The sequence below is a fragment of the Ambystoma mexicanum genome, chromosome 9 (genome assembly GCF_040938575.1).
Source record: "Ambystoma mexicanum isolate Mex_15411 chromosome 9, UKY_AmexF1_1, whole genome shotgun sequence".
In the NCBI taxonomy this organism is placed as follows: Eukaryota; Metazoa; Chordata; class Amphibia; order Caudata; family Ambystomatidae; genus Ambystoma; species Ambystoma mexicanum.
The window spans coordinates 1,446,085,893-1,446,108,355 of record NC_090931.1 but is presented as its reverse complement, the minus strand read 5'-3'; the positions used below and the strand labels follow the sequence as shown (position 1 = coordinate 1,446,108,355).

Genomic DNA, 22,463 nt, shown 5'->3' with positions numbered 1-22,463 from the left:
CAGGCTACTCAGGTGCAAGTCAGAGTGATTTGCTGAACACACTGAGTTCATGGTCCCCAGCTATGTGGACACGCTGATTAAAAAGACCAGACTTTTGCGCAAGCAGAACCTCTATGCAGCCCTTCTAGGTGTTATTCACTGAATCAAGTGATTAGGTCTAGGTAATGAGGTGTTATTCACTGGATCAGGCCCTTCTGTGGAAGAAGTGAATAGGTCTAGGTAATGAGGTGTGGTTCACTGAATCAGGCTCTTCTCTGGAAGAAGTGATTAGGTCTAGGTAATGAGGTGTGATTCACTGAGTCAGGCCCTTCTCTGGAAGAAGTGAATAGCTCTAGACAATGAGGTGTGATTCACTGGATCAGGCCCTTCTGTGGAAGAAGTGAATAGGTCTAGGTAATGAGGTGTGATTCACTGAGTCAGGCCCTTCTCTGGAAGAAGTGACTAGGACTAGGTAATGAGGTGTGATTCACTGAGTCAGGCCCTTCTCTGGAAGAAGTGAATAGGTCTAGGTAATGAGGTGTGATTCACTGAATCAGGCCCTTCTCTTGAAGGAGTAATTAGGACAGGGTAACGAGGTGGGATTCACTGAATCAGGCCCTTCTCTGGAAGGAGTGAATAGGTCTAGGTAATGAGGTGGGATTCACTGAATCAGACCCTTCTCTGGAAGAAGTAAATAGGTCTAGGTAATGAGGTGTGATTCACTGGATCAGGCCCTTCTGTGGAAGAAGTGAATAGGTCTAGGTAATGAGGTGTGGTTCACTGAATCAGGCTCTTCTCTGGAAGAAGTGATTAGGTCTAGGTAATGAGGTGTTATTCACTGAATCAGGCCCTTCTCTGGAAGGAGTAATTAGAAATAGGTAATGAGGTGTGATTCACTGAATCAGGCTCTTCTCTGGAAGAAGTGATTAGGTCTAGGTAATGAGGTGTTATTCACTGAATCAGGCCCTTCTCTGGAAGGAGTAATTAGGAATAGGTAATGAGGTGTGATTCACTGAATCAGGCCCTTCTCTGGAAGGAGTGAATAGGTCTAGTTAATGAGGTGTGATTCACTGAATCAGGCTCTTCTCTGGAAGAAGTGATAAGGTCTAGGTAATGAGGTGTTATTCACTGAATCAGGCCCTTCTCTGGGAGAAGTGAATAGGTCTAGGTAATGAGGTGTGATTCACTGAATCAGGCCCTTCTCTGGAAGAAGTGAATAGGTCTAGGTAATGAGGTGTGATTCACTGAGTCAGGCCCTTCTCTGGAAGAAGTGAATAGGTCTAGGTAATGAGGTGTGATTCACTGAATCAGGCCCTTCTCTTGAAGGAGTAATTAGGACAGGGTAATGAGGTGGGATTCACTGAATCAGGCCCTTCTCTGGAAGGAGTGAATAGGTCTAGGTAATGAGGTGGGATTCACTGAATCAGACCCTTCTCTGGAAGAAGTAAATAGGTGTAGGTAATAGGTGTGATTCACTGGATCAGGCCCTTCTGTAGAAGAAGTGAATAGGTCTAGGTAATGAGGTGTGGTTCACTGAATCAGGCTCTTCTCTGGAAGAAGTGATTAGGTCTAGGTAATGAGGTGTTATTCACTGAATCAGGCCCTTCTGTGGAAGAAGTGAATAGGTCTAGGTAATGAGGTGTTATTCACTGAATCAGGCTCTTCTCTGGAAGAAGTGAATAGGTCTAGGTAATGAGGTGTTATTCACTGAATCAGGCCCTTCTCTGGAAGAAGTGAATAGGTCTAGGCAATGAGGTGTGATTCACTGAATCAGGCCCTTCTCTGGAAGAAGTGAATAGGTCTAGGTAATGAGGTCTGATTCACTGAAACAGGCTCTTGTCTGCAATGAGTGAGTGAATGGGTCTAGGTAATGAGGAAGGCCTACCGGCATTGCTTTCATTGATGTGCAACACCCCTCAGCAAGGTGTGCAGTGACGGAAGGGGTACAGTGGCCAAATATGTACGAACTGTGATATGATATGGTATTTGTAACGCGCCTATACACAAGTGTTTCAAGGCGCGACGAGGCAGGGAGGGGGGGACAAGGGGAGACAGACAACGATCTTACTAGGCCAGGTGTCATTCAGATCGCGCAAGTGCAGGGGTGGGGGAGGGGGAAAAGTGCAAGGGGAAGGGGAGGGGGGGAAGTGCAGTACAAGGTAAGTGGCGTACGTAATAAATAAATAAATAGGGCCAGCTGGTGGGAAGTGTGAGGTAAGTGCAGAACAAGTGCTGGGGGAGGGGGGGGGCTGTAGGGATACAGAGACAGTCCCGCAGTGCAAAGGGGTACCAGGTCATCAGTGCAAGTGGAGAGTGGCAGGGCCCAGGACCAAGGCCGTTTAGAGTGGTCCAGTTGCAGGATCAGTGCAGTTTCAGTGAAAATTAATTAGCTGTTCAGCAGGGGAGAGGGAGAGAGAAAGCAGAAGCAAAGAGGAAGGTTTTGAGGTGCTTCCGGAACCGGAGGTGGTTCTCCTCAAGTTTCAGGGAGGCAGGAAGGCTGTTCCAGAGGGAGGCCCCTGCCGCGGAGAGAGATCTACCCCCAGCTCGTTGCTTCGAGAAGCGGATAACCCTGAGGGAATTGGAGGTGGATGAGCGAAGGGCTCGGGAAGGAAGATATTTGGGAAGAGAGAGTTGAAGGTATTTAGGACCCAGGCCCCAGAAGGCCTTGTGGACAATGCAGAGGGTTTTGAACTTTATCCTCGCAGCCACTGGGAGCCAGTGTAGAGATTTCAGTCCTGGAGAGATACGGTCCCTGGGCTTGAGGCCAAGGACAAGTCTCGCAGTTCTGTTCTGGATGAGTTGCAGAGGGCGGAGAGTGGAGGCAGGCAGATTAAGATAGAGGCTGTTACAGTAGTCCAGCTTCGTGGCTCCACCACTTGAATTGTATACTGTTAATAGCGCCTCAACTTTTTACAACCATTTTAACAGTTCTGCAACTGAACTTTCTAACCTTTGAAACATACCTTTTCATTTTTCTATGGGAACGCTCTATCAAGCTAATTATTGAATGTGTCCACTGTTGAGCTGCTAAGGACTAAAACAATGTGTAAGACCTTCTTAAGCGATGCAAAAAATACCATGGAGGTCTTTCTTCCTTTGCCCACCCAACCAAATTGGCCACCCACCCTCACCTCAGTCAACACATGTGTTGTTCCATTCTCGCACCCTACACACACAATCCCAAAGTGGGCAAAGTTTCCCTACATTTATTGTTACACTTTTAACCTTGGACATTAAAACAAATATCCAAGAAAGTGGGGGACATTGGCTTCTATGCTATTGACTCTCTCTTTGGCTCAATACATTTTGGGAAAGATGGTGCATAGTTAAATAGTAGTGTGTACGGCTCTGTGCTTATTGATGTGGCCATTGAAGGTCATTCGTGGAGGGTAACCCTGGCTGATAGTTATTTTTAAGAGAGCGAACAAGGGCTGAATGTCGCCAAAACCAAAGGGGTGTATTTTGGGAGGAGGGCACCCAAGGCCAAATATAAATGGATCCAAGCAGAGGTTACTAAATCCAACAGCTACATTTGAATTACTTGTTCAACGGCGGGTGCAATGATCATATTGGAGGTGTTTGAGGTTTAGCAGTGGCTATAGGATATGGACTTGTAGGATTGTATCTTAAATCTAGCACCAAAATGCTACAAAGGTGCATAGAACTTAACAAGGCAAATGTGTTGCCTATGGCAGGTGTCTGTTGGAAATTGATGGACCTTCATAGTTTTGCTCCTTCGTGTGCTGTGTGTCTAAAGGCTGCAGAGCTATCAATCACAGCTAGTATTATACTTCTTATTCTACATGAAGGAGGGGAAAATTGGAGGTGAGAAATAATATTCTGAATGTTATGAGAGAAATTGAAAAATCTTTTGGAGGTGGATCACCCCTGTAATTGCTCAGATGTGTCGCCCATGTGATTGCTCAGGAGGATCACCCATTTCATTGCTGCTGTGGTTCGCCCATATACATTCTCAGTTGGTTTGCCCATGTGGTTGCTCAGGTGGTTTGTTCATGTAATTTCTCAGGTGGTTTGTCCATGTAATTTCTCAGGTGGATCACCCATGTGATTGCTGTTGTGGTTCACCCATGTGATGGCTCAGGTGACTTACCCGGGTAATTGCTCAGGTGGATCACCCAAGTAATTGCTGTTGTGGTCACCCATGTGATTGTTTAGGTGGTTCACCCATGTGATTGCTCAGGTGGTTATCTCAAGTGATTGCTCAGGTGGTTTGCCCATGTGATTGCTCAGGTGGTTTGCCCATGTAATTGCTCAGATGGATCAGCCCATGTGATTGCTCAGGTGATTTGCCTGTATAATTGCTGAGGTGGTTTACCCATGTGATTGCTCAGGTAGTTTGCCCATGTGATTGCTCAGGTGGATCGCCCATATAATTTCTCAGGTGGGTCTCCCATGTGATTGCTCAGATGGTTCGCCCATGTAATTACACATGTGGATCACCCATGTGATTGCTCTGGTGGTTTGTGCCCATGTGATTGCTGTTGGGGTTCGCCCAAGTAATTCCTCAGGTGGATCTAAACATTTGATTTCCTTAGGTGGTTCAGCCTGAGATTGCTCAGGTGGTTTGCCCATGTGATTGCTCAGGGGGGTTGCCCATGTAATTCATCAGGTGGTTCACCCATGTGATTGTTCAGGTGGTTTGCCCAAGTGATTTCTCAGGTGGTTCACCCATGTGATTGTTCAGGTGGTTTGCCCATGTGATTGTTCAGGTGGTTTTCCCATGCGATTGCTCAGGTGCTTTGCCCATGTGATTGGTCAGGTGGTTCGCCCATGTGATTTCTGAGGTGACTCACCCATGTGATTGTTCAGGTGGTTCGCCCATGTGATTGCTCAGGTGGGTTGTCCATGAGATAGCTCCAGTGGTTTTTCCATGTGATTGCTTAGGTGATTCACCATTGTGATTTCCCTATGAACTAGATTGCATATTTCATGGATGGAAGCATCACCCAATACGTACAATCTTTGAAAATGACTTGGACACTAAAGCATTTAATTGGGACAAGGCACACTGTTGACAAGGCAGCCACTCATTTACTTCCTTGCCATATTTCTCTAGCCTCAAAAATCCATTTTCTGGGGAGGTACCTGTGGGTGAGTAAATCTGTCGAGATACCGAAAGCTCACAGATCTAAGCTTAATTGGCCATGCACTGGGATCCAGGAAGACCCCAAGGTCAAAGAGTAGAAACATTGAACTCACTGCCTTGGGACGGTCAATGCATCTCATGTCATTCCAACTTGTCCAAAATTACCTGACCTTTGGTAAAAGCTCTTGAGACCACTGCTGGAAATGTGTGGCTCTGGGGCATAATCACTATGCTTTTTGTTAGAGGCAAGAGCTAAAGATGTAAACTAGACTGGTGCTAAATGTGTGTAAAAACACTGTGACGATTCACTACATGTTTTCACTCCTCCCCATGTGGCCAGTGAGCTGAGGCCGCTAACTGATACTCCCCTTGGGGGTGGTATAATGCGGAAGCATCTAAGGGAGAAGGACAACCATCTAGGGTATGGCCCTGATGAGAACACCAGTCCCCCACACACTCTAGCTTCTCCTTCTTCTGCTAACCTCTTTTTAGTCAGTAGACCTATGTTGCATTGTAAAGTAGACTACCTCAAGGACCTGGAAAGTACTGAGCTGGGCAGGAGATCCATGAAGTGAAGGCACAGAGACACAGAGATGCCTGCGCAGCAAACAAAGTAGGAGCGGCACCCCAGGAATAACCTGACGTATTTCCCAGGAAGAGGCAAGGTAACAGGAGAGACACAGGGACTGGTAAGGGCTTGAAGGCACAGGAGGCAAAGACCATGTCCAGACATTACAAGCTAGACTATCTTCCTTGTGTCAGGAGACAAACCGGCGTCGGGGACCCAAACCATATGAGTCATCTTCCTTGTGGCAGTACTTGGTAGGGAAGTGAACCAAGTGGGCCAAACCAAAAAAGAAGAAAAACAAGGGTCTGAGACCCAAACCAAGAGAGCGATACGAGTCTTTTTCCTTGTGGCAGTACTTGGCAGGGAAGTGGGCCAAACCAAAGAAGAAGAGACACTCAAAGTTGGGTGTTGTAAGTGTGTAACCTAATTAGGAGAAGACCCAAAGAATGGAGTCATTCTCCCTGGTTGTAAGAAGATTGTTTTATAACTACCACGAGAAGGGAGTCATTCTCCTGGTAATGTGGACCAGGAGGAAGGTCCAACAGGCCTGGGGAAGGGAGTCATTCCCCAGGGTCTCTTTGAGACTGAGACCAACCGCCAGGAGAAGGGAGGCATTCCCTTGGCCCATCGTGAAAGTGAATATTGTTTTAGAATTGTGTGACCTGGGGAACTGAATGCCAGGAGAAGGAGGCATTCTCCTGGCCCACCAAGGAAACATTGTGTGGAACTTTGACCATAAGCCAGGTGAAGGGAGGTATTCTCCCAGCCCACCGAGGAAACATTGTGTGGAACTTTGACCATAAGCCAGGAGAAGGGAGGTATTCTCCTAGCCCACCAAGGAAACATTGTGTGGAACTTTGACCGTAACCCAGGAGAAGGGAGGTGTTCTCCTGGGATCAGAACAATACTGCTTTATTCCTTAGTTTATAGTGTAAGGACCAGAAGTACGGTCTTCTCGACACAGGACAGTGGACTCTCACTTTAATAGACAACCTGTCAGCCACCGTATATCTAGGGAATGCCCGCTTAGGCATAGGGAAGGATAGGTTTTCTCTTGCTTTATTACATAATAAAAGTCTTTAACCCCAAACATGCAAACTTTTTATAGTAGTCCTTCTTCTGCACTCTTACAACACTGAAAGTAAACATCTAACAGACTTTAACCACATTCAACTGAAAGTAATGTCTCATCAAGGATGGTCAATAAAAGTTGTATAGAAGAGTGGTATTATTCGTTTTGTAATGTTGAAAGGATGTATGGGGGATATGGTTGTTAAATCTCCAGGTTTTCTAATATAGTGTAAAATGGCAGATGTTCCCCATTCCCCTATCGCACAGGGGAATGGACCTACCCTTTCAGTGGGTGATGCACATTTTCCTTAATGCCGCCCAAAATACCGATTCCGATTTTCAGATTAAAAAACGAGGGCATCCGGCTTGTAGGAAGGGCTCAGCATGACAAAGTACATAGATAGTAACAGCTAGAGAAAAAGTGCCTAGGCCCAGCAGGGATAGCTTCTTGGAGCTCTGTCACTCTCTGCTGGTCTTTTTTTCAGATCTCTGGAGCTGTGCTTATTGCTGGGATGCTGCAGGTGCTGCTCGCCATCAGCGGCCTGTGCGGGCGGATGATCCAGATGTCTGGGCCCATGGTGCTGGCCTCCACCCTCTCTATCATCGGACTGTCCAGTTACAAAGAGGCCGCTCTGGTCAGCTCAACGCACTGGGGTGTCGCACTGCTGTACGTCGGACCGACGTTGGTAACTATACAGGGGCTCCAGGCTCTAAGTCTTCAGCTTGGCAAGAGTCAGAAGACTTTCTGAACTCAACACTGATCACCTACTTGTCCTACGTACATACCCTATATGGCACAATGTTTCTTGTCAGATAGGGTTGTAAGCTATAGAAAACCATACGTACACACATATAAGGCACTTCAGATAATTTCTTGATATTTCCTTTTTGATATACTGTGGTTAGCAGTATCTAGTAAAGGTATCTACAATTAGCCGCTATTATTCATTTCTTGCTTAAAAGATATGCTTAGCAACTAAATGTGTAGTCACCCTGGAATCGTGATTGCTTATTTCTCAAATACTAGGTCTACCTCAAAACTAGGTCCCGTGGGAGTCTTGAATTAGAAATGTTGGTACTAAAAATACAGAAATTAGGATCACCCAAGAGAGGATGTAACAATCTATTGTAACACCAGGTATGGACCCAGATATAACCGCACTGGTACTATACAATACAATACTATATATTAATTGGAATTCAATTTTTGGAACTATATCATTTCCAGTAAGATTGAATACCTTATTAATGATTCAATAAGTTGTTACAGTATTGTTAAAATATAAAACCATGCCCTAATTAAGATAAGGCATGAGTCATCATTCCAATCACTGCATATAAAATAAAAAGTGTATGCACAGCATCTGGCTCATTATGAGAGGAAGTTCGCAACATGGAGAAGCTACCAACAAGCATTTATCATAAATAGGCATTTGTTTTTCATCATTGTACTTTATGGATCATGTGATCTTTTTTTCTTTTCTTTCTTATTTCAATCAAAACCAGTGTAATGGAATTATTGTTCTTTCAGTGCAATGATGTTAGCTACATAATGGTTGTACACTAAATATTGCTTATCAAACCAAAAATGCACTTATGTATTTTGAGCTCCACACAATCAACAACACATTCTACTAGAGCAATGGAGCTTAATAACTCATGTACATTAGGATACTTCTGTTAAGGCCCTGATGAAGCTCAAAATCTAGTGGAAGCACATACTTTAAATTATTATTATTGTATTTATTGAGCATGGACATAGCTTTGGGAAGCAACGGGGCGCTTTACAATCATCGGGGGAAGAACAAGGTTAGGAAGCAAAGATACAAGGTGAGGGGGATCTAAGAACAGGTGAAAGAGAGCAATTGTCAAGAATGGGTCTACAAGTAACTTGGGGAGTAAATAGTGGGGATCGGATGACCTAGTCTCAGGTAGGGCTGGGAGTGGAGGTGTGTGAACCTAGGTCTTAGAGAGGAGCCATTCCTTGAAGAGGAGGGCCTTGAGCTCCTTCCTGAGGTGTAGAGGTGAGTGGCCGAGTCGAATGTCAACGGGGACGTGGTTCCACAGTTTGGGGCATACATAGAGAAGGTCTGTCTTCTATTACTATCATTCCTACACCAGCAGAGTTCTAGTCTGCACATGTCCTTACTTCGGTTGGATCGTAGGCCTCTGGAGATTCTGAGTTTCTCAGTGTAGTAGTTTGGGGACTTCGGAGTGCAGCCTTGTAGATGATGCAGCAGGATTTGAAGATGATACAGGCTTGCAGCAGGAGCCAGTGCAGTTCGATGAGGGTCGGGTGATGTGGTCCAATTTGCAAAGTCCTTTGATGAGTCATGCTGCTGCATGCAGGAAACATCTCAGGGGTGCCAGGGTAGACCTTATAAGGTCTTCCAAAAGGGCATTGCCAGAATCCAGGTGGGAGAGGACCAATGCTTGGACAGTGGATCTGAAGTTGTTTTCTGGGATGAAGGGCTTGATTTTCTGCAGGAGAGATAGTAGGAACCAAGGTGTTTGTGCCGTCCTTGCTATGTGCTGTATGAAGGAGAGGTGTCTGTGGATGTCGAACCCAAGGGACTTGGTGCAGGTGGCCAGCTGGGTGTGAAGCCCTCGTGGTGCATAGCAGAGAGCCAGGTGTGGATTTATGTGTGTTCTTTCTTGTTCGACAGCAGTAGGGATTCAGTCATGATGGGGTTGAGCTTCGTGCTGGCCAGAATTCACCACAATGAGTCGACGTGTCTTGTACAATCATAACTGTAGTGCACCCATTGATCCTTCAACTATTTTCATAGTAAAAGATCTTTAACTATACACACCTATGCTTCCAGAGGTACTCTATGATTGATAACCTAATGAGTGAATTTCATTAAATGTTTTTAAATATTTGACAGTATATTGAGGACAGAACATAATCGCTGTGGGTTAAGTGCAGTATATCACGAAGGAAATGTCAAGATTGTCCTGCTGGATGCTAAGCGCATTGGTGTATTTTTTGTGATGACTTGCAGCCAACTATAGGTTATTCAATTCACACCAGTCCCAGGTCTAAGCCTTAAACATACCCCTTTACTTTCAGGAACTTGCAGTACGGCCGATGCACTACTTAAGAAAATTGAATTATTCTTTAAAACTGAAGAGTGTGACTTCAAGCTCCTCCCTCCCACCAGCAGTCCCTATCCTGCATAATTAAAAATCCCTCGATAAGCACACAAATTAATTATAACTGGGCTTATTGTATCCAGTCAAGGATTTCAGAATATCCACAATGAATATGTATGAGACAATCCTGAGTACAATGAATTTCAGTGGAGTTATCTGCATTTATGTCGGCCATTTGGAAAACCTGAATGGATTTCTGTAGTCTCCAGGCAGAAGAGGGCAGCCATAAAGGAATTCGAACAAGTCCACACTAGCAATACATGATCTGTCGGTACATCACTGAAAAAAGTTAGATTGTGAGGGGAAACACCTGCCAGAGAGATCTGTGTGTAAACCGAAGGATCCAGATTCGATTCCCGCTACAGCCGTTCAACAAAAACAGAAACATTGAGTTGACGTGTAATGACATTAGCACCCTGGTGGGTGGAGCCAGCCAATCAGGTGGCTAGGAACGCAAGCTTGAACCGCAAGTGAAAGCCTGCGTTCCATCCCGCCTGACGGCCAGCTCCTCTTGCCGCCATCTTCCATCCACCCTCCGCCCCCCTTTTTATTTCTCCATTTCCCACCCTCCTACTTATCTTGTTGCCGCCGCCCCCACAGGCCGCCATTGAAAGGGAAGAGGGGCTCCGTACGGAGTCCCTTTCCATGGCGGCCACCCTCAGACAGTATTTTCAGTCATTGAACAATGACTGAAAATACGTTTTTTTTAGCAACCCAGGTTACCGCTTGGCCCGAGCGAAGTGGCTCTGAGAAAAGCCTCAGAACCCGGGAGACGGCTGTACTGGTATCCTCCCTATTACAATACACTAAATAAATACCTCCAGCTCCTTCAGAACACCTCAAACCAACCAGAGGGTTAGGGAAACATGATTTATAGTGGGGTAATTGAGTTTCACCCAGACTTAGGTGTTCTAGGCCCAGTGCCGGGGTAGGGAGGCAGCCAATTATTTCATGGTAATGTTTAATTTGTATTTTCATCAATAAATATTATTTCAAGATTCTCTAAATATCACTATTAGAACTCAGTCACTGGCAAAACATATGGCAAACTTTTTCTGTGTCACGCAATCTGAGATTTCTATTATTTTGTTATTGTAATGGCCTAATTGTCGACTTCTCCAAGGTCACCCCTGCTTTTTCATCGATTTAACTTTTTTAATATGGGGGATTGTATTGTTTAGTGAAATGTTTGTATCACAAGCCACATAAATTAATAAATGAATAAATCTGGGGGATTCCTCCGAAAGCCCCTCTTTTTCTCCTCCATACTTCCCTTACTTGCCCATCTTCTTCATAACTATCAACACAAATGCGTTAAACTAGAGAAAGACTGGCCTAAATGAAAGTCCGCAGATTCCCCAACTGTCTGGTGCCTCTAAAGTCACGAGCAGCAAACGGTAGTGCCAATTACATGGCCGCTTGCTTCAGCGCTACCAGCCTATCCGAGGGACCCACTTTCCGGATGGGCCAGTTCACCGCAGTCCACCCTGTCTGCTGTCTCACCATCTATTAGTTTCTCGAGCCATCTTGTGCTTGTAGGTTCCTCTGGATTCCAGGGTGCTGCTGTTTACACTTTCTGCCCCCGCCATCTTGTCCACATAGAAGTCCTCCCTTTCCCAGAACAATAGCCTCAGGATCAGGCGCTACTTCTGAGTAGTACATTTGTCCGCAGGCTCATTTACCCGAGGCCCACTCGGTTACAGATTTTAAACACATTTCCTCGCAAGTGTATATGGGGGTTGGGTTTAGGTATTTAATTATGGTGTGAGGGATGTGGGGGGTTGCGCCCCCCCCACCACCCGCCTTTTACTTGCAAGGAAATGTGTTAAAAGAATTGCGAACAAATGGGCCTCGAGCAGATTTCCGCTAACAAACATCATTGAAGTGCTATGATAAAGATTTGACTTTGAAGCCTACTTGGAAGTCTGTTTCGGAGACACCATTGCTTCGATTTCTTCGTCACCTTCATCTAAAAGGGACAGTGTACGCGCTCTACGCATAGTACGCGGGGGTGCTACCCACCATGTACTCCTGCCCTGACTAAAATCTATCAGCATCTGACAGGTGTTGTGATGACACTTCCCAGCCAATCCGGTAGCTCGGAAGGCGGTTTTACCTCATGATACTGCCTGCCTTCCACGCTTCCTGAAAAGAGGCAGGCCACCAACTTTGCTCCTGGGTGATTCGCCCTGTGACAGCTTTCATGCCCCTCTCAGCACTCCCACCTCCTCCACGTATTCACCTCACCATCCCAACCCTGGCCCCACTTAACTAAGGCCAATGATGGCCCAAATCCCCAGCTGTCCAACCCCTTCACCTCCATGGCAATGGCCACCATGGAAAAAGAGAAGGGACTACATGTAATTCCCTTCTCCCTATGTCCATGGTGGCCATTTTGTTTTGTATTTTTTCTTTAACCTGTGAAACAGCAACCGCTCTGTTTCTCAACTTAAATACAAACTAGTAGCACCTCGGAAAGCATGATGGGGTGCTAATAACTACAAACCTGACCGATAATGGCCAACCACATTGGGGTTTATTGCTTAATCAAGTCAATTATATTTCAGGCTTTTTTGTAAAGCACAGACTGCCAACAAAATCTCTTCTTTGGTTATATAAGGAAATGGAGGCATAGTGAGGTAAAATGATTTTCCTAGGATCAAACAGTTTGATCAGGTGACAAAACTGTGATTTGAGCGAAGGCCTCTTGGTACCACAGTCCATATTTTTACACCATTGTTCAATGCGTTGTGCATATTTGTCTTCCAAGAACAAAATGAGTTCTCTGGGTTCAATGAAGCTGACTTGCCAAGTACACAAATAATGCAACAAAAAATAAATCAACCTGCCATTACATAAGATACATTTAAAGGAACCTGCTAATCTAAAATAGTCAAATTCTTCCCCAAAGGGGCAGGGTCATGAGAGAGAATAGACTTCTGCAAATGAATCATGCAATGCAATGGCAGGGGGGGGGGGCGAGGGGGGAATCAGGTCATCGTCCTTTCGGTGCCCCGGGCACAAGAGTTCCAGTCAACCTTCTTTGTGGTCATCCAGCTCATGTTCACCAGTTTAAACATCAGCCCCCTAAGAGCGAGGCTCCCGTGGAAGGCTGGAGATGCAAGGAAACAGCCTCTCTGTGTAGGACTAGATGGGAGGCCATCTTTGCCCCATCCTCATCTCTTCACTCACACATATCAAGCAGCAGCAGTGCTGCCAAGAAAGGTGGTCCCTTTACACACTGACTGGCGTAGTGCTGGTGCCAACTTCTCCATGTCACACACATACATGCAACACATTTAAGATCATCGGTATTAGGCTCCTCAAAATGTCTTGGTAGATAAGAGGGAATGTCTCCCTCCATTCAGTAGTTGTCTAGAATGCAAATCATAAGACATACCCAGCTGTTCTCGTAGCATCATAGCACTTTTACCTGGGGCTAGACTGGTCGTATATATACTCCCTACTCCCCGAGTAATAGGTTGTCTCCCATTGACTGGTCTTTTACCACTTGGTATAGTCCTAAGCGATGGCCTATGATTCTATGAAAGTGTATCACACTCAATCCCAGGTCTACCCCTGACACACAGTGGGACCCCGGTCGATAGAATCCCTGGGTGCCGTGCAGGGGACAAGTCCAAGGGGAGCAACCACAACACAATTTTCAGCCGCATTGATTTAAGGAAAGGCAACAAAGATTGGCAGATCACCCCAATGACTCATTTAATTACTATGCACTGCACACACCTCTAGTAAAATTCTTTCTCTAGATCTTGCTCCCATGGAGAAAAACCTCAAAATGGGCATGGGCATGGGCATGGGCGGGGGGGCATGATGCCAGGCACCCCTTCACACCATGGGAATGATCTTGGGGGAGAGAAGGTGAACCCTCGTAAACCAACACTCACCACAGAGACACTCCCAGCCCCAGCGAAACTACTGATCGGCACATTCCTGTGAGCGTCTCCATGGCAACTTGACAAACCTGCCCCGAGTCTCATCCCACCAGTGGAAGAAAAAATCCTGCCACGTGCCAATCAAATGGGTTGCCAGGGATGGATGGGTGGACTCAGGACAGGCATCCATGAAAATAGCATACCGGATACTGTGTGACAGCTGTGTCTCTGTCCTCTTCTTGCAGTCTGGTCCTGCTGGTGGCGCTGCTGTCCCAAAACCTGCGCTGCTGCTACCTTCCTCTCTGGACCTGGACCAGATCCAAGGGTTGTCTCCTGCAGACCTTCTTTCCGGCCTTCCACATGCTCTCGGTATGGTAGGACATGTATTATTATGTTTGTAAACCTCCTCCAGTTTTGAATTTGTACTTCTGACTTATCCACCTTGAGTGTTACCTATGTGGGGGGGTCGGAGGGGAGACCCCCAAAGGCTAGTAGGATTTTGGAGGAATCATGTGTCACAGGACATGGGATGACCAGAGCTCTAGCCAAAAAAAAACCTTCATGAGCATTTTCTTGATTAATAAGTCTTCCCAATTCCTTATCCGTCAGGATCAGCTATTGATTTGGTCTAAAGAATTTTTCTGGATTCAAGCAATTGGCTTTCCTCTGTTGGCTTTCTCTTGGCCAGAGCGTCCAAATTATAGCAGCTTGTGCCAAAAAGGGCAGACATATTTAAGTATTTCATGTTGACAAGATATCATCAAAAGCAAAGCGTTACAATAGGACTAAGCTTAAATAACATAAAAACATAACAGGCGTATTTGTAAAGCGCACGTTCAACCCCGAAGCGGCATCGTGGCACTAATAACAGATGTTTATTGTTACCCAACTCACTGCTCAATGGTACTCATTTTAGCGACCTCGGACGGATGAAGGGCTGAGTGGACCTGCCGGGATTCGAACCTGTGACCATGAGATCAAACACAAGTCCCTGTAGTGGATGAGTCCACTGAGCCACAGACCCGGCTAGGCACGTGCCAAGTGTTGCCACTGTGTCGGCAGGTGTCAAGGGAACCATTCAGCTTCTCTGGATTGCCTTCAACAGGTGATAAGTAGATCGTGTCCATACTTTAGAATGGGAAAAAAGGGTTATACTGGGCACCTCCTAGATTAACATTCTTTAAATGATGACTCCAATCTGTATTTGGTACTCACTGACCCAAACTTGCCATCAGGTGCCAAGAACAGACAGCAAAAAGAATCAAGCAAAACCTTCATTGGAAGACGAGAAGATCTGTGTGATCACAACCACTGCAGTAAATAAAGCATATAGAGCAAATTAATCCATATGTCATTATTGTCTCTACCCCATCAATTTAATGCAACTTCTTCAATACGATATAGAAACCAAGCAGACGGATGACGCTCAGCAATCAAAACAATCGAGATAAGAATTCAACGGCGACATCAGAATCGAGTGGCAGCAATGGTAAAAGCACCTTTCAATGTAATTGCCACTTAACAAGGCATCAAACTACTTAGAGTGAGAAGTGAATAATATGATGACTATATTTTGTATATCATTTTCAATTCATTTTCAAACCAATCTTGTCTTCGATGACTCTACATATTATTTCAGAATTACGGGTCTCAACCTTTATTTATATGCCTTGATTCCAGATTGTCCCTGATGAAGGATTCCATTATCTGAAATGAATTGGGTATGTCCAGCGTTATCCGTCTACTTGCATTTCATATTGTAGTGAAGAGGTTGCATTTTGTGACATTTCTCTGGCGTGCCCAGCCATAGAAGTAATGTTTAGGCTACATTAGAAACAAACCCACTTTCGATTCCAATGTCAGGACTCATGATCGCATGCCGTAATGGATGTGGGCTCTCCATGGGACCAACCCTGATTGCTAACCTGTCAATTTTGGCAGTAAGTGTTACTTGGAAAGCAAAAAACAACACCAAAGACACAACAAATACAGTAGTCATTGTTAACACTTACTGGAACCCTGCAGCAATCAGCGAGGAAAGATTCATCTCAATGTCCGAACAAGTAATTGATGAAACAATGACCAAGCTATTGGTGACCTCTTTAATGATATGCTGCGACCTAAACGCAGTTTGTAAAATTCACACAAAAAATCGAGCAAAAAAGCAGCACAACAGCGAGGTAGAGCATGGCTCAATCTAACTCAATCACGCGAGTTATATAATCTTGAGGGCGCTTTCTCACAACCTGATAGAATACCGACTTGGGAACACAGAGACTCGGCTGAGACAATCGATTACATATTCGTCTCTAAACCGCTGCTTTGTGCCACAGTCTCGTTCAACGTACGTCGCACAAATGCTAGTGACCATAACTTATTAGAGACCTGTTGGTCAATCTCAAGTGTAAAGAACCTTCGGGCAGGCATGCATATTGAGATCAACGTACAGGGAACAAGGCTCAAATTAAGTGTTGCAGCGATCAAAGATCTAACACAAAAATACATAGGAAACGTCCAGTTGGACAAATCTAACGCAGTAGATTACCAACCACTATTAGTGGCAAACACACGTCCATCTAAATGCCTGAGGACAACAGGACTCACTAAAAAACATATCTACAACAAAGATCTGGTTGAGAGAAGACGTGATTATAGAAGAGCAATGAAGACTGCAAAAAAACAACAACCAGTCGCAGATCGCAATGCAAAAGTCAAAGAACTGAAAATAGAGTACACATCTTGGGTTCAAGCTCATCGAAGCAAACTCTACCAGCTGGACGCTGAAAACATTACAAAAACGTTAATAACGAATAACTCCAGAGACTTCTGGTCCCTACTAAGAGCCTCAGAAACCCCACTTGAAAATTCAATAACAAACAACGTCAATCAGATCACTTGGGAAAACCATTTTGCGCAAGTGTTCAAATCCGTTACGACAGAAAATGATGGAGAGCTCCAGCACAACAACTCAAAGTGGATGCATCTGGAAAATAAGGAAGACATCTTGGAGGTCGTCAAAAAACTGAAAAACTCAAGAGCACCTGGACCCGATGCAATCACCAACTTCGAACTAAAAGCACACCCGGCAGAATGGGCTGACTTGATCAGTGAAATCGTACGACGCTGTGCAGATACAAGATCAGTGCCCATATCATGGACCACAGCAGCGATAATTCCAATTTACAAAAAAGGAGACATTAAGGAGCCTCTAAACTTTCAGCCGATTGCTTTGCTCGACGCTATAGCAAAGGTTTATGGATCCCCACTCCTAAGGAAATTTCAAACCTGGGCTGCCTCTGCAAATTGCGACGACCATCTGCAATCAGGCTTTAAAAAAACACTGGGACAGAAGGTAACATACTTATATTCAGCATACTGAAAAGCAATGCCTTACAACTCGGTCATTGTCTTTTTGTTGTGTTTGTAGATTTCACACAAGCATTTGATCGCATTGAGAGACACCGCCTTTGGAAGAAATTAAGAGACTGGAATTGTCCAGAAGACTTATTAGCTCCCATTCACGCGCTACATCATAACACCTCGATCAGGGTGCGCCTAAGCAGAGACGGAGAGCTTTCGGACGAAATCCCAATTACATGCTGGGTTAAACAGGGATGCCCATTGGCCTCGGCTCTATTTATAGCCTACATAGGAGACATCCAAGAAAGCACAAACATCACTCGTGCTTTCCCGCCTAATATCGGGAACACAGCAATAGGAAGACTTGTATATGCTGACGACCTCACATTATTTGATCCGACTCTGATAGGGCTACAACGGCAGTTCAACGGACTCCAACATTACGCAAATGAAAACTTCCTCGAAATTAACAAAGGAAAAACCAAGGCTTTGATCCTACAAAAAAAGAAAAAGAAAACCGAAGTACTAAAATGGCACCTTGGTCATTCAGAAATCGAGGTTGCCCAAGATTTTAAGTACCTGGGGTACAATTAGATAGCTCAAAGAACGAAATCACGATGCAAACAGTCTTGCATGCAAAGATCAAAAAACTAGCTGCACAGGCAAAGGCAGTCGATAGAAAAGTTGGAAAATTTTCGTTACAACCGACAATCAACTTTTATAAAATGAAAGTGGTGCCTGCCGTAACATACGGCACCAAGGCCAATGTTGACCATCCCAAAGAACATCTGGCCTAAACTAGAAGCCTCATTCTGGAGATCAGTCCTCAAGCTACCAAATTCTACCTCAGGAGTGGCAATAAGACGCGAGCTGAGTCTCCAGTCTATGGAGTGCACAGTGAGCTGCAATGCCTTAATGCTGTACAGGAAGTGCAGAATGGTCGACGGCAACAACATTTTTAAAAAGATCAAGCGCGAGATGGATGCAGGAAAATCCGAGATGTTGGTAAATTGGCAAAAGGAAAACATCGCTCTTCTTGAATCCATTGCCTCGGATGAAGACAAACTCATCCACAATCCATGCAGAATTCTACATAAAATTAAAGAAGCAGATTGGGTTAAGACGACAGAATCAGCTGCCAAACAAAAACTTACCTCACATTTACCTGTTAATACAAAAAAACTGAACGAGCTCCAAAACTTTATAAAGAAATTCCCAAACAAACGAGCACGCAACATGATACTAAGAGGACGTCTGAATCTGTTACCAACGAACAAAATCTTGCACATCCGAGGTCTAGCACAAACAGACAGTTGCCGATTCTGTCACGACATCCTGCCTCCACCACAAGAATCAATCCGTGACCTCTTGATGGCCTGCTGCGAGACGCGAACAATAAGACAACGCTACATATCTCACGTAGCGAGAACAGACTCACTGTTAGAAGAAGAAACGTGGTGGTGCAGGCTCATCGGAGGGAACAGAACCAGCTGGCAAATAGCCTCAGCAAAAATACTGGAACACATTGTGACAAACCTGCTAAAAGAAAAGCAGTGACTAGTTGGCCACATTGTTGCAACAACAAACAACAAGTCCAAATGAAATGAACTTATGCCAGTCGATTTTCGGACACATATGAAAAGACACCAATATTGTAAAAATCTTATTTTGATTAAACAATAAAAAAAATAAAAAATAAAAAATTGCAAGGTACTCTGAGATGCCCAGCCCTGACACTCCAGAATTGAAGCATCAAGGTCAGCCCACAGGAGAATTGTCTTATCAAGAAACTGGGACACTTACGATAGGTTGGTTCCTCAAGCCTAAAGACTTATCAATTTTCCAGAATAACCACTGAATATTTACATGATTTCCCATTTGGATAAATGGGCTGTAGATTTTTTCCATTCATTTATGAGTTGGATATCCAGAAAACCTGGCCCGTTTGTGGCCTTTGTGAATTGAAACCACGCACCCTTGCTCTAAAAGGTCCGTAGAGGTATGCAGAGTGAGTGATATGCAAAGTGACATTCAGAGAACATGGCAGCAAAGCCATGTTCAGGGACTAATAGGACCAGGTTTTAAATGTTAACATTCAAAGTTGCACTTTCTCAAGTTCTGGCTAAGCCCTTAACCAACGTACCTATCCCAAACATGTTTGTGACTCCCCTTGTTCCTTTGAGGTGCTCCCAAAATGGTAAGGTTTTCCAAACAGACAATTACCTCAACAGGCTCATGGCCCCACACTCTCCTATCCATCAACAGCAGTTAAGTTGTTGGGGCAAAGGAGATTGCTAGGGGATGGGATTTTGAAACCCAGTGGCTTGTTCCTTAGGCCATAGACTGGAAATGAGTGGCTTCAGTTCAGACTGTCTACTGTGCCATATATTGCAGGCCAAGCTCAATGGCTAGGCAATGTACGGCAGCGCATGCATATCCTTAATTACTATTAATTTTTGTGCCACAATATGTATCCAATATACCTAAACCAAGACAGTTTCTGAGATGGCAATAAGTTGAATGTACCTAGGAGATCTCCAGCACCCTGCCCCCACTCCCAGGGCTTTCCAGAACCTCTATCCACATTTCACAAAGTAGCAAATCTATCAGGCCTTCCAATGCTTCCGCGTGAGCCAATCTGCGGCAGGTTTTCAGCACCACCTTTGTCAATCCTATGAAAAAGTTCCCCTGCCTGGCACTTACGGTATGTGTGGGGGGGTTGGGGGAGCATCTCACAGAGCCATGCAGTGTGATGTGGGTTCCCGCGGTGTATGGTGTAGGAGGAGGATTCTATGGTCTTTCCCACAGCACTTGATGCCTGGAACCGCAGACAACTCCATAGCTCATGCTGCGGTTACTGGGTCTCTAGGAAATCACACCCAGAATGTTTTATGGAAATATGAAAAGCACTAGAAGCCAAGATCTGCAGTGTATGACTCATTTTGGCAACACCTAAAAGTTATCAGAGTAGAACAAATCAGAAACTTCCTTGCAGATAACACAGAGAAAGAGCAAAGGAGCAGGGTGGAGACAGAGCCTCTGCTGGCTCCATTCACAGGGTTCGGGGCGTGCATTCCAGCTTGCATGCATGGCTATAGCTGATCCAAGAGGGCTTTTAGAGGCTTGGCCCGCGCTGGGAGGAGAGACGCTAAAATTAAATTAGACAAACTCTGACTTCTGAAGCTCCTGTGCCTCAGTCAATCCCGGGACAGGCTAAATGATATACAGAGCTGCAAGATGCAGAAGTAGTTGAAGGTTCCACTACGAGGAGTTTGAGGTGCACGGGTGGGGAGAAAGCAGGAGATTTTTGATGACCAGGTTGTTGGAAAAAGAAAGCAGAGAAAGCAAGTGATGTTGAAAGAGGCAAACATCCACAAGGAACGGACAAAGCAAGTGACGTTGGAGGGGTTGAACACTCAGGAGGAGACGGTGAAGCAGAAGGGATTGGAGAGGTGAATACGTGGACAAATATAAAAGGAGAAGGGGCCAGAATGTGGTGGTATGTCAAAGAGGTCAGATGATAGCCAGCTCATGGACTAGATCCAAGGTTTGTCAACGTCAACCCGGAGAGCAGGACCCATAGCCAGGAAAGTGAACCAATGCGCAATCAGGTTCATAGACATCCTCCTGGCCAACCTCACCTCTGGGAGATGCTTTGCATCCTTCATAAGAAGAACCTCCAGCTCAAGAAAGAGTATCCAAGACATCTTAGCAATGCTACCTCTCCCGGGAGAAGTCATGCACCCATAGGGACCAGATTCACAGGAGCGTCTTTTTGCTATGGACTCTGAGTGACGCAAGGTGCAGATCCAGACAAAGACAATTTCTACCAGAGACATAGGGCCTCATTACAAGTTTTAGCAGTATTTTGGCTGGATATCCGCCAGAATACTGCCAAACGTAATTACTGTTAATGCCACTTGGTCTGGCACAATTACTGTCGGAATATAAGTGGTGCTATGGTGGTTTTAGTCCCCATTTATGGAGTCCCTAGGGGTCCATAGGGCTTTCAGAGGAATTACCGCCAGCAGTAATTCCGCTGATTTGCCCAGTGTTTGGCGGTAAGGCAGCAGATTTACCGCCAGCATTTTTCTGAGGGTTTCCCTTCACCTCACCGCCAAAGTTGTAATATGGCAGTGCGGTATTGCGGCAGTAATGTAGTGGTAACTGAGTTATCACTGCATTACCACTGTTTATTCCAGCACCACCATACTCGCAATGAGGCCCATGATCTGGTAAAAAGTGGAAAGAAATGATCCATGAGCTGGGTGAAGAGAGGGTCCTTGGAATGGCCCTTATAACCCCTATGTGACTGTGGACTCGCAGGATGAAGAATGAGAAGTGCAACTTGCTGTGTGGCCAGTTACCGACTGCACCACTGTATCAAAGATATGACAAGAGATATTCTCTCAGACAGCCATTCACACCATAACCAGTTGATGGTTTCGAGGAGACAGAGGTCTCATCAATGGATCAGATCGACTGACAATAAAGCCAGGCATTGATGACATCATTAGTGACATCACGACATAGCCGCGTTAGCCATGAAGCAAATATGCATCCATACATGAAGCCACACAGACATGTACTAGATGTATTACTTGTAGACATGAAAAACAAGCTTATATCTCCTTTAGGTAGAGGACGGATACATTTACATAACGCTAAGAACCTTTTTCTTTCTTTCTTTCTTTCTTTCTTTCTTTCTTTCTTTCTTTCTTTCTTTCTTTCTTTCTTTCTTTCTTTCTTTCTTTCTTTCTTTCTTTCTTTCTTTCTTTCTTTCTTTCTTTCTTCAAAGCGAAAATTATTGCAGAATATACGTGGAGTAAGCTTGCAAATGCTTTATTGCAACTAACTACTAGAAGCCATGAAAACACATAGGGAACCCATAGAGTGACGGAAGTGAATTATGTAGGAAAAGCCAGGCCTCAAGAACATGGAAGGGGAGAGATGATCCCTGTAGCACGAGGCGCAGAGCTGGTATTCAGACAAGGACAAGGGTGGGTGGAAAATTCCTGGTTCCTGAGGCAGCAAGCCACCTGCAAGAATTCAGAATAAAATCCTCATAATTGCAGACAGAAGGGATTCGTTTTGCAGTCCACTCACACGTGACCTAGCAGGACAGTACAATGCCCATTTACTCATGGTTGGAAGAGAAGCTGTTCCCAGCGAGACAGAGAGGAATAATACAAGTGTTCCCCACCAAAACTGCAACCTGCAGGCGCTCTCCCAGGCTAGGTGATCAGGACAGTAGCAACAATAGGGAACACACAGCTCTCCATGTCCCTCCCCATTACCTTGAAAAGGTACACCAAGCTCTGTAACC

General features: G+C 45.0%; 1 protein-coding gene across 2 annotated transcripts in view; it reads left to right on the top strand.

The window, feature by feature from the left end:
* The window catches only part of SLC23A3 (solute carrier family 23 member 3), a 206,022-nt gene that overhangs the window by 108,211 nt on the left and 75,348 nt on the right, over nt 1-22,463 (top strand). For both annotated transcript variants that reach the window (XM_069616868.1, XM_069616867.1), the window contains exons 5-6: nt 7,211-7,392; nt 14,023-14,146. In XM_069616868.1, the coding sequence (XP_069472969.1) occupies nt 7,211-7,392; nt 14,023-14,146 (306 nt within the window). The remainder of the gene's footprint in view (nt 1-7,210; nt 7,393-14,022; nt 14,147-22,463) is intronic.